At 38.8% G+C, this 13,294-nt stretch overlaps 1 protein-coding gene, 1 non-coding gene and 2 pseudogenes across 2 annotated transcripts in view; all 4 read left to right on the forward strand.

The window, feature by feature from the left end:
* Positions 1–13,294, forward strand: part of CREBBP (CREB binding protein) — a 121,397-nt gene that overhangs the window by 61,842 nt on the left and 46,261 nt on the right. Inside the window, 4 exon segments of the mRNA XM_006913877.3 lie at positions 2,194–2,434; positions 3,770–3,883; positions 11,562–11,804; positions 13,220–13,293. Coding sequence (XP_006913939.1) covers positions 2,194–2,434; positions 3,770–3,883; positions 11,562–11,804; positions 13,220–13,293 — 672 coding nt within the window.
* On the forward strand, positions 1,842–1,958 carry LOC112481652 (annotated as a pseudogene).
* LOC112481693 lies at positions 5,228–5,346 on the forward strand (annotated as a pseudogene).
* LOC112481645 lies at positions 8,311–8,429 on the forward strand. Its single transcript, XR_003046982.1, has one exon. It is a non-coding gene; the product is annotated as a 5S ribosomal RNA (ribosomal RNA).

The raw sequence follows: 13,294 nt of genomic DNA on the forward strand, positions 1-13,294 counted from the left end.
GGATTTTTTACCTGATTTTTTAATACGATTAAAATTTTTTGTATATAGCTTTTCTGTATTTTAAAAAACAGCAGGAGGAAACTGGCTTGGTCTCTTCAAGTCATTGTCATGAGATAATAAAGGGGAAGGGTGGCAATAGGTGAAGAACCTTAAAAGCAACCACCAAGTGTAGGGTGTGGGCCTTAATTGGGTCCTGATTTGTGCAAACCAACTGTAAAAGACATTTTTTGGACAACTAGAGAAATTTGTATGTGGACTAGGTATTAGCAGATATTAAAGAATTTTCGGTCATTTTGTTAGATGTGGTAATGGTAAGTGTTCCTTTCTACTTCTCTATGTTTGAAATTTTTATAAATGCAAACGAGACAAACAAGGATCATCTTACATTTTTCACATTCTTCTCTATGTCCATTTCTATTAATTTCTAGTTGAATTTTATAGTCCATGGAAATAAGCTGATCAAGGAGGAGACTTTTAACATTAATTCTAAATACTTCTAAATACTGCTGGGGGCATAGCCAAAAGCTATTTGTTTATTGATGCTTTATTTTAAATTGCAAGAAAAGGAGGGAAGGAGGTTATAGTTTATGTTCAATAATGGGAGATTGGATTAATGAATGTATAGCCCTATATGTTCATTGCAAATCATGCTGTCATATTTGAGACAACCTAAAGTTGAGAGAACCTAGAGTAAATTCCAAGCCAAATATAAATATTTATCATGATAGAAGACTGTTGATTATGTATCATACATATGTGTATACATACATAGAGAAAAAGACTAGAAGAAAAAAAACATATCAGTACTTTGGTAGTAGACTCCTGAATATTAGGATTTCAGGTGTTATTTTCTTAGTAGTTCTCTTATTGTTTTCCAAATTGTCTATGGGTATGTATATTACTTTAATAATCAGGAAAAATAAACATAAGGAAAAGAGGCTGTTTTCTCTTAGGAGTTAAGTACTTCTCCAGTCTGGAAGCTCTGCCTCTCAGGTAGGACTTTGATTTTTTTGCTTGGGATCATAGTTGGGCTTCCAGGAGTTGTGCTCCTGAGCAAAGCCGTACAGCATTTCTATACACTTATTTTCTGAGTTCTCAAAGATAGAACCAAAGTAGAAAACCCTACAGCTTTTCTTAAATGAGCTTTGGCTCATCAAGAATTATTTTTCTGTTTTTTTCTTCCTAATTGCAAGTATATAGTTTTGATTCTTAATTTGAAAAGTCACAGTGGTGGTGTACTTTAGGAGAGGCTGTGAGTCTTGTAAGTCAAGCTGGGAGTGTTAGTGTCAGAGCATTAGAGTTCATCTGAAGAATGTTGGTCATTTATAAAGAATAAGAAGACTTCATGGGTCACCTTCTTCATTTCCTTTGCAGTTAAGAGGTATAGTTGATCTGGCCTGTTGTTTACAAAGGTTGAAAGAAACTAAGCTCTATTTCTGTATCTTTAGCAGATCATCAAATACTTTTTGAGAATATTGTCAGATGTCTGAGTGGAAATTCTAATGGAAGGAAAAGCATTTCATGAGCATTAGCAATTGTACTGGATGGTCATATTAAGGATAAGTACTGTTATTCTTTTAGGAGAGGTAATGAATACTGCAAGTATTGTCCTTCTGGTTACAAGATAATGAAATCCAAAGGGTGGCTCCAATTCTTCTATTGTATTAGATGTTTTTAAATTATGTTGAGCTACATGAAATTGCCAACATTTGGCCCTTTGGGCCTACAGAAACAACAGTTTAATATGGTTTAACCTAATATAACACAGCTTTTCCTGTATTTGTATATAGTGTAGAATGAGTTGGGTTTTGGTTACTACAGTTAAGAATAAGTGTCATTGTGCTTGCTTTGGCAGTGTATGTACTAAAATTGGGGAATGATACAGAGAAGATTATAACAGCCCCTGCATGAGGATGACACATAAATTTGTGGGGAAAAAAAATAAGTATCATTTTTTTTGCTCTGAGATAATCATACATGGGTGAACTTTAATCAGCTTAGTTTCTCAGTTGGTTTTTTGCTTCTTTACCTTCCTTAAAATCTGTGATGAATTAAAGAGAACCACACAAGCTGCCTTTCCTCCATGGTCAAATATTATCCATCAGCTTTAACATTAGTTTGAAAAATAATTAATGAACATGAATTGGAACTCTGAAAGCTTGTTAAAATGTTTATTAATTTGTTTTATTTTAGTCTCAGATGCAAACATCAGTGGGAATTGTACCCACACAAGCAATTGCAACGGGCCCCACTGCAGATCCAGAAAAACGCAAACTGATACAGCAGCAGCTGGTTCTACTGCTTCACGCTCATAAATGTCAGAGACGAGAACAAGCAAACGGAGAGGTTCGGGCCTGCTCACTCCCACATTGCCGAACCATGAAAAATGTTTTGAATCACATGACACATTGTCAGGCTGGGAAAGCCTGTCAAGGTAAGTGCCATTTTCTGAAATCCTTCTAGCAGAGCTTAGGATGAAATTTGTCCTTATTGTTCTTAGTTAGCTTTCTTGTTAATAAGGTTCCTACAACCTGTATCTCCACACACCATCCAGTTAGATGCCACTGGAACACTAACCTACTGAGAAGAAAGGCGACTTGGTTTTATAATAATAGTCTGTGATCTACTGGATAAGGCTATGCCCTACATTTATTCTTTTCCTCCTTTCTCTGTCATGGAAGACATTTGTCTCATCTTGAGCACTGTCTTCATCATAAATGTCTAGATCTCAGTTTTCTTTTGGGCAGTGTAGCACACACACATGCACTCACACACCCTTCCTTCAAACCAGAGCATCTGTCTTGCAGTTGTGTCATGTGTTCAGACTGCCAGGGCCTATTGCCTTGTTCCTGCACATTTTCGTCTTGAGGCTAATGAGGATACCAGGGCAGTTGTCCTGGGTGACTGTCTATGTAATAAGGAACTGTGCACACTACATCATCTCTGCCACTTCCTTTCTTCTTCTCAAGGATGGAGTGAATCAGGCACATCATGTGCCCCCCCTTACCCCTCTTCTACGGCAGACCCCTCAATTTTACTGAAGAAAGTGTTTCTTACTAACAACTATACTTTTCTTTTTTTAATCTTTGTCCTCTTTCTTTCTTTCTTTCTTGTGTTCCTAAACCTTGAAGATAATCTCTCCCTGATCTCCCTCTCTCCCTTTGTGACATCTGTGAGTCCCCAGCATAACCCTGATCCTAATGGAGGAGCTGAAGAGGGTTATGCTAGACCTTTTGAAAGAAATCGCAGTGCTTAGTATAGAAGTGAAACTACGAACTGAGTGACCAGGTTTAATTACCCTCTGAAGTACTTTGAAAAGTGCCAGGGTCCCCTTCAGGATCTTCACAGACTTCTCATTTGCTTTTCTATCTATATTTCTTCAGCTATAGTATTCAGATGGTTTCGTCCTTAAACATAATATAAAATTTTATTTTAAATAGCGACATTACAGAATTATTTGTTCTACTTTTCATTCCAGTTGTTCAGTGCTTCAGGCCAAATAGGTTTTGTTTTGTTTTGTGGGCTGAACCTTAATCACCATCATTCATAACATTGCTTCTATGGGAAGTTTTTTTTGAGAATTCTCAACAGTCGACTTACAAACTTTTTGGAAAACAGCCTGTTTGTAAGTGGAGGACTGCCTGCCTATACTGTGTTATGGTTACACTTGTTACCATTTTCTTATGAATCTGGCATTATAATTTAGGTGTAATTGAAAGTGTGACAATTTGGATAGAAAAATAACATCTCGTTGTTTTTCTGGTCATAGTTGCCCATTGTGCATCTTCACGACAAATCATCTCTCATTGGAAGAACTGCACACGACATGACTGTCCTGTTTGCCTCCCTTTGAAAAATGCCAGTGACAAGCGAAACCAACAAAGTAAGTGAGCATTGGGGGTAGAGAAGCTTGGAGATGAGAAAATAAGCTATTTCTGAAGAGAACAGAAGCATAGGTAGAAAGCAGGGCAGAAATTTACTAACCACAAAGTATAATGGCAAGTGGAGACATACAGTGACAAAAGATGAAGCCAAGCTTAGTGAGTAGACAGATTCTAGGTGTGCTCAGTGGACATGTTCATTCTGGAATTTCATTCCCTGCCTTCACCTCCACCCCCTTCCCCACACACACTCTAGAATTGGCAGCAGCGAGGCAGTGCGAGAGAGGAAGGTCACTGACTTGATGACTCTTGCTGTTTCTTGACAGATACTCAGTATCTGAGGAGTTGAATGTCATCTCACTATAATCGCAGCAATTTTGGGGGTGAGGTGGGATGGAGAAACAAAGGGACACTTCTTTTGGAATTGGAAACCCCTAACCCTAAAGTTTGGCGACTGTGTCATAGATGAGTCAGTCAGGCCTGATTAGTATAGTAACCCACATGTAGACATTTGGGAGGTTTCCCTCCACCATGGAGCTGCAGTTCTCAAACCTGCATAGTTTGTATAACTAACAGTTTATTTAGCAGGGATTGAGAGTCTCTGCCCCATACTTGCCTCATTCTGATCATTTTCATCATTTTGTCATCTTTCAAGTCATCTATGTAGACTTTAGCTGATCGGTTAAGCAGTGATCCCTCCTCAGGAGGCCTACAAGTGGCTCCCGTTCCCAGAGGTTCCCTATAGCCATCAGATCAGTGAAATGAGCATCTCTTCCCAAATTCAAGTCCTTTCCTGTCGTTTCAGAGGTAAAACTGGTGTCTTTAGGTGTGTCCCTCAGTTTGGACAGATAGGATGTGCCCTTCAATCTCATATTGCCCCTCTAGCTGGAGCTGCTCCCTGTGACTTCCAGCACAGCACAGCCTTTCTCATCTTCCTCTACCTTGTCTGTATCTTCTTGCCACCCTCCTGTTTGTGGTTATGTGTTCATTACTGTCATTCTTCTTGATCATCTTCCTCAAGACCTCACTGCCGCTGCTTGGAGAACATGTGCTACTTTTCTTTCTGGTTGTTTCTGAGTGGCACAGGGAAAGATAGAAAAGCACGTTGTCCCTAAGAGTGGCAGGGAGTAAGACACTGGTGATAGCCCATGTGCTTTTCCTCTAAATCCAGCTCACTTCCCTCCTGAGAGGGTGCCTAGCAAGCCTACCCTGCACAGCAGTGTCCACGTCACATAGGAGAGACATTCCAGGGTCATGGGCTCGTTATCCTCCCTCCCTCTATACAGAAGGAGTCATAAATTTCCTTTAAAATTCACTTTCCAAAATCAGTTAAATTATTCTTTGAAGTCTACGGCCATGCCACCCTGCATGTGCCCGATCTCATCTGATCTCAGAAGTTAAGCAGGGTTGAGTCTGGTTAGTACTAGGATGGGAGACCACTTAGGAGGATGAGGTGCTGTAGGTGTTAAAAAACAAAACAAAACAAAACAACTATTCTTTGACCAAAATTTGAATTAATACATAATTTTTCACAATATCTCATATAAAGTGAAGGTCTAGGAATCTGGGTCTTCTAGAACAAGATATTTGGGACAGTAGGTCCAATGGAATACAGTCTGTTTTTCCTCCAATTTACTATAAAACCTTTTTTTTACTATTGTATTGTGATGGTTACAATTTCTTGTATTTGAGGATGTTTCAGTAATAGGCTTTTTTTTTTTTTTTTTTTAGTCACAGTCTTTTTAAGTGCTAAAATATTCATTGTTGAGTTTGTAGTTGTACAGTATCGATTCCATGAATAATAATTTAAGACTTCATTCTGAACTTTTAATTTGAGGGTGTGTGGCTTTTCTGGAACCTTTTGTTAGTATGTATTACCATGACAATTGTAAACTTTTTATGATTTCTCTTTTTAAGAAACACTTATGTGGTTTTTTTGTTGTTTTTTTTTTTTTTTTTTTAGGGTTTGGGTTTTTTTGGATGTGTGTTTTTTTTTTTTTTTTAACATCCTTATAACTGCCTGGCTGTTGTGAGAATTCATCTAGTGCGTGCTCTCTGAAGTGGTAAACCACAGTGTTTCTACTAGTCATAATGTAGAGTGTTACCAGGGTGATTTTATAATATAAAGTCATGGGGAATATTTAGATTAACTTTGTGCAAGGTTTCGGTAATTTTTCATGAAAAGAAAGCACTTATTTAAAAATTTTTTTAATGCTTCTCAGATTGGGTTTCAGCTTTGAGTGTATTTCTTTAGCTCTAACACTAGTTTTTTCATATAGAGGAGTTTGATATGATGAGTAAGAAAGTTTCAGCAGTATCTTTTCTATAAATGTTTGTTGATATTTTTCAATTCTCCTAAAGCAAATTGTGCTTATCACATGTGAACACTGAAGTTAGGCAGTAGAGAAGAAAAATGGATCTGACCCTTCAATAGCTTAAAAGTTGGTTTCCAGAGCCAGAATATTACATTAAAAATGATACGACAGTGGTATCACTTGAAGGAATGAGGTAGAAACAAACCACTAGTATTGGCAGTCCTTGAGGGGAAGATCAGAGTGTGCTGGAGGGTGAGTCTTGATGGAGTCCAATTTTAATAAAGTAACAATAGAACGTTCTGGGCAATACAAACCGTGTCAGCACTGCTGACATGCCTGTGAAGGCAGGGAGAGTGGAACTATTTGTAGCAAGGTGGTAAAGACCCTGGGGAACTGTCTGAGACCTGCCTATGCCTACTTGTAGAGTGCTACCAAGGCAGTGCTTTGTAGGAAGGGTGCTCACCTTACCTGGTACACACATTGCGCTATCTGACTTCCCTCATTGATGTCTCTATTGAGAAAAACCAGTTGGAATCACCTGTGGCACTAACCTGATGGTCTTTGCAATGAAACCCAGACCATTGGTTACCTTTTTGGCCTCTTGAGATTTTTTTTGATTTTTGTTTTCTAGAGATTCCATAATCACTGATCTTGAGCTATCTATCCCTTATAGAGATATTCAGATTTTATTGATTAATTGGGACTTTTCAAGGTGTATATCTAAGGTGGCATCTGATTCAGTAAGTTCCAATACACAAGGTAGCATGGAGGACTGGAGCTGGGTAGACAAGACACATGACCAAATTCCCTATTAGAACTTAGGTTTCCGCATCAATGAGGTTTTTGCCATCTCAAGTATCACCTCAGACCAGCTGCACGAGCATTCCTGAATTACTTGTTAGAAATTCAGACACTTGGGCCCATCCCAGACCCTTTATATTAGAATCTGCATTTTACTAAATTCCCAGATGATCAGTATGCACATTAACTCTGAGATGCCCTTCTTTCTATGACTTGAAGAGCTGGGTGCTTGTCCTGGAGCTATTGAGAAGATTTGAGTCATTCTTTGGGGGAAACCGTGGGTTTCTCAACTCAGGAGCCCACAAGGACTGTCAAATGGATGCTACAGGGTCTGCTCCAGAGCTGAACTGAACCCCCTCACTGTCGCTGCATGAGCCCATTGACAGCGTGTCAGTCAGCAGTCCTCCAGCCTATTGCTTGAATAGCTCCACTGGCTTGGTGCTCACCGTCTGTCCCAGCTATTTGTTCTAATTTTAGGCACCTCTGATTGTTTGAAATGCCTTCCTTCATATTACTGAGTCCAAATCTACTTCCTTAGAACTTCTACTCATAAGAGTAGCCTCTTAGGTGCCCAGTAAGTGTTTGTTGAACAGGCTCTTGTTCCACCTGAGAACTCTTCAGGGATTCTTAGACACCTCTTTCGACAGACTGTGTTTGGGATAGGGAACAGAGGGGGCAGTAGAACCTAAATGGCTGTAGTGACAGAGCAGTGGCCTTGTTTGCCCCTGATTTAAGTACCAGAGACTAATCGGTGATGTATTTGATCTGAATAGCTTTGTCTTTGCTCTTCTGGGGAGCACAGTGTTGCCTCTTCCTGAGTCATTTGGGTTCTGAAGAAAACCTCGTTGGAGGGCTTGTGCATTCTTGCTCAGAGGTGGCTTGACGGGAGGCCTGGCACTGGCACTGGGATAGTCGTTTTTATCCTGTACTGTCCCGTGCATATGAAGATGCTGAAGAGGAAGGCAAGCCTGGCGCACACGGCACCTGTGAGGCATTGTATGGGAACAGGTCTGAGTAACTTCTAGCACAACTTTTTCAGTAGAAATCTAAGTGGTGACTAGATATTAGCTGCTTTGCTTGCTTTATGGTGTGTCTCCCACCACTCTGACAAAGCTTTGGGATTTAATTTGTGTCAGTGTTCATTAAATTTCCAAATTGAGTTCAGTTTTATTGAGAATGACTGGAAACTGAAGTTCCTGGTAAACTGAATGTTGCAAGTTAGCAGGATATACTATGCATGGAACCTACAGTAGAATAATCTTTGTACTCGCTGGGAAGGGACTGCCTTGGATCTACATTAAAAGTGACATTGCGACTACGGCCATGCCACCTTGAACAAGCCTGATCCCGTCTGATCTCAGAAGCTAAGCAGGATTGGGCCTGGTTAGTACTTTGATGGGAGACCATCTAGGAAGACCAGGTGCTGTAGGCGTAAAAAAATAAAACATAAGGGATTGTAAACTGACAAGATCCTTGCAATCTGTGCGGTCAACCAGGGGTTGCCTCACCTTTAAAAAAAAAAAAAAGTGACATTGAGTCTTAGAAATAGCTCACTGCAAAAATGTGTGGCCTTTTACTTCCTAAGTCATGGGCTCCTGATTAAGATGCAACAGGAGAGAGATGAGGCAGTGGAGGTGTTAGAGTTTGATATGAAGATGTGCTAGAGGAATGCCAGGGTATGACACTGAGTGACATGACAATCAATTGATTGTATATGAAACTGTATAGCATTAGCTCTAAGAAAGGAAATATGTAAAAATGTTAAAAAGAACAAATGGTTTTGACATTTATCAATAATGTATAAAATTGATTAATATGGACACCCTCGTTTTTAATGATGCCAGATAGATGAAGCATTGCTGTTTTTAGCAGTCTTAATTTTTCATTCAGTCCAGAGAACCCAGTGCTGCCGGGTTAGGTGGGATGGGATCTGAGGATGGCCAGTGGTCTGCTAGACTGCTACAGCTCACTTGATCTCTGCTGGGAACTTTATAAGGCCCTGTGCTAGGCACCTGGACATACAGAGTTGAGATGAATCACACATTGGTCTCACCTTCAGGGAATGTACAAGAAAGATGAGATGAGCATGATCTTCTTTGATATAAGGTCTAGAGCTGCAGTTTTACATTCGCTAGATAGGTTAGTCTGTTATCTGTCACAATAGACCCTGTGCTCCATGAGTGCAGGTTTTGTTCTTGCTCTGTATCCTGGAGCCTAGCAGAGTACCTGGCATACAGTCTGCACTCAGTTGGTGGAGTGAGTCAGTGAATATGTGAAGTGTAAATGTCCAAAGAGAAGCAGAGACCCAGAAGGCACTATGGGAATTCAGGGAAGAATGACTGCTGCCTGAGAGAAAACATTCATGAAGGGATGGTAGCATCGTGAGCTCCCAAAACAGAGTTTATAGTTGCTTTTACCTGATAACTCCCCTTTCAGTCAACTACCCCCATAGTAAATGTCTGTGTTCTAAAAAGCCATCCGTTAGCAGCATTTGGACTTAAATTAGGCCGTGCTTAAATGTCAGAGACATTTTTTGTTCATACTTTTGTTTTCCTTGCCTCTGATTGTTAGAAAAGTAAAGTTCCAAATGTTTACTTGTCTTCTGATAAATGTATTTTCTTTTAAAATAAAAAATGTAATATTTCACATTTAGGAAGTAAATGCTTTTAATACAAACAAAAAATACAGTGAGCAAGTCAGCAGTTCTCGGGACTTTGGCTGCCCAGGAAGTGGTATTAGAGTTGGGAATGGCATTCACCCTTAGGTGCAGCATTTTGTCTAAAAGGATGGCATTTGGGCAATTGTGGGCGAAAGTGGAATACAATAGGAAGAATTTGTCTCCAGACCACATCTATTGCATCTTCACCTAGAAGTTTAAGACCACATAGATATCTTGTTTCTTTAAATTCCTCTCCACAGTTGATAACTTTGTGTATCAAATGTAGTCTGGGTCTCTTCTTCCTTATACCTCAAGGTGATAGAAAAGTAAATCACCCTACCATTATTACTTTCCCTTTTACATACATCATAGTACTTTCAGAAAATTTAGCATGTTGGTTTCAGGAGTACAATGGGTACATGTTTAAAGTTTGGGTACGTATTAACTATCAGAAAAAATATTTTTAGATATGTTGTACATGACTTACTTGAGCTACATACTTGTTAAAGCTGCACCTTGGGGATTGCTTTTCATTTATAATAATGAAATTCTTGGTGTGTCTAATTGTGTCTAATGAGTGTTAATGAGTTTGAGATCTGAATATCCTTATTAGAAAAGTTAATAGTATGGAATGTATAATTACCAAGATTTTTTTTTACATATTTCAGTTTAATTAAGTTACTCTGATAAGTATTGGAGTTGTTTGTGTTATAGTTGCACTGGTGGTTGAATATGAGAATATTTATGTTTCACATAATGCTCTGATTTTGAAAGAAGGGCTTAGTGATAGTGTTTTATGTATCGGAGATGATACATTATAGTATCAATTTTATCAGTTGCTATTTATATAAGACCCTAAAATTTGAGGAAGTTGGAGAGAAAGAAACTCTTAAGAATAAGAATAAATAGTATGCCATAAAACTTCTGCCATATGGTAAGTGCTAACCAAATAAAGACATTTGGGTGGGTGGATAAGTGAATAGATGGACAGACAGACGGCCAGGCAAATTACACTCGAAATAACCAAGGATTTGCAAGTTTGGGGTCATATCTCAGTTAACTTTGAAGCCCTTGGGAATGCGGTTCTTTATGTTGCCACAGATTTTCCTTTAGAAAAGCCAAGAGTGGCTATGGGAGGCAGAGCCAGTTCCTGAGTATCAGTGGTATTAAGGTGACACCTGGCTAAATGAAAATCCTTGCAGAATTGCCAAGCCTCCTTTCATCCATTAATTTCAACTAGTCAGCCAATGAAGTACGCTATTTCTTGACCAGCTTTACATAGGGAGCTCAGCATGATGCCCTCCTGCATAGGAAAGAAAGGTGGAGTAATGCAATCTTTATACACATAAGTTTTAAGGAATTACGATTTTGTTCTTTGGAATATCACATCATAGATTCTTTAATAAGTGACGGACTGGATATCACCTCTGCTGCTTCTATTAATCCTTCCGTACCTGTACAAGTGGGCAGTGAAGAACCCCAGGCGGAGTGGTAACCGGAGGGAGGTTCCTTAGTACATCTCAGTGATGACTGACAACACCTCAAAGAATCAAAACACTTCCCATTACCACGTTTGCCACTCCCCTAGAACTGATTTAAAAGTCTCTAGGCTTTAATACATATTAATTTTTATTAAGTGTTCTCTGATATTATGGTCTGTTACTTTCTGAGAGAGAAGCTTAGATTTTCTTTAGCTTTTTGCTCCTCAGCTACTGCTGTGCAGAATAGATGAATCTTGTTCTAAGATCCTTCTCTGCACAACTCCTACCTCAGTAGCCTTGTTCTAATGACATACATAGATAGTCTCCTGATAAATTTTACTTGCTTCTCAGTAGTTTTTCAGTTATTTATGGGCTTTTTCCTTTTACTTAACTTTTTTGTTTGTCTGTTTGTTTCTTATTATAGCCATCCTGGGGTCTCCAGCTAGTGGAATTCAGAACACAATTGGTTCTGTTGGTACAGGCCAGCAGAATGCTGCTTCTTTAAGTAACCCAAATCCCATAGACCCCAGCTCCATGCAGCGAGCATATGCTGCTCTTGGACTCCCCTACCTGAACCAGTCTCAAACGCAGCTGCAGACTCAGGTTCCTGGTCAGCAACCAGCACAGCCTCCAGCTCACCAGCAGATGAGGACTCTCAACCCCCTGGGTATGTGAAAGAACTCTTGAGAATTTCTTTGTCCAAATGCAGTGTTTGGAATAACAGGTCTTCCTGGAACCCAGGGCTATTTTCAGTTATTGTTTTTACTTTAAATTCAAATTAATATATGTATATATTATGGTGACGGTATCTTTTAAATGATTGAAATAAAAAACTTCCAGGAAAAGGCAAAAATGTCTAAGGCAAGAAATATGTTACAGGCTGGTAAAAAGAACAGCATTTGCAAGTGAACCAATATTTTTGTTGCTTGCTTGTGCTACTTCTGTCTGGACAGTTTTCATAAAGGGCATTTCATATGGCTCAGAATGTGAAGTCTCAAAATTTAGAATTATGGTTGTACCTCTTGTATTGACTCTTGGTAGACCATTTATTTGATGGAGAACTTGTAGGTGGTCTGCCATTTCTAGCATGTCTTGGTTATGAACTATCCCACAGCTGGAGGTGACCAGCCCAGACATGGGCAGGTTAACAAGAGTCTCAGAAAATCTCTCCTGTCTCAGTCTTCTCCGTGTACTAGTATTGTCATCTTAACCCATTATTTGCCAACATATGGTCATTTGCTTACACATTTTCACAATTTTTGCCACCACTGCATATTGTTTCCTTAATGTTTTTCTTTAAATTGACATAGTCCTTTTAAATTCAGGCTTAAGCCAAGGCATTATGTCAGTCAAGTTAAATTAAGGTTATTATAGTTTTGTTCTTTTCCTAATAGAGCAGTTTAACGTTAAAAATCACTCTTAAAAATGATTAATTAAAAATATCTCATTTGCTGCTCTTTGGAAAACAACTGCCCTAATACATATCTAACTTTTACTGGCCAAGAGACTGGGTTGGACTCTCAAGACCTGATTCTAATGTGGCTCCACTCCTGTTGATGGTATAATTTGGGACAAGACTATTAACTTCTCTAAGTCTCAACTTTTTCTTACTTTAAAAAGATTACTGAGGACAAATTGACCTTTTATGCTTTTTCATCTGCACTTAATTTCTATGATTTTGTTTCTTAATATGCAAAAAAAAAAAAAAAAGACACATGTGACAAATCAGTTTAGTTGTTTAGGGCATGATATCATTGAAGCCAGAATCAAAATCTGAAACTGAAATAGATCATTTCTAGTATTTTCCACAACCATAGAGTGTACTATAATACCAACTAGCCTCCATAAAAATACCTTATTTTAATTACAAAGTACAGTGGGAAGGAGTCTGCAATTGAGTTTATACACGTCCACTCCAGTATTGGACATAGAACTCCGAGAGTTGCTGCCATAGTGTTTATTACTACAACTCATTAAGAATCACTTACTCATATATTAACTTGTTGTTTATCTGTTATCAGAATTTTTAATTGTGTATTATAATGTAGCTGTGGTTGATTTCTTTTTTCCTTGTCTTTAAAGGAAATAACCCAATGAACATTCCAGCAGGAGGAATAACAACAGATCAGCAGCCACCAAACTTGATTTCAGAATCAG

The sequence above is a fragment of the Pteropus alecto genome, unplaced genomic scaffold, assembly GCF_000325575.1.
Source record: "Pteropus alecto unplaced genomic scaffold, ASM32557v1 scaffold44, whole genome shotgun sequence".
NCBI lineage: Eukaryota > Metazoa > Chordata > Mammalia > Chiroptera > Pteropodidae > Pteropus > Pteropus alecto.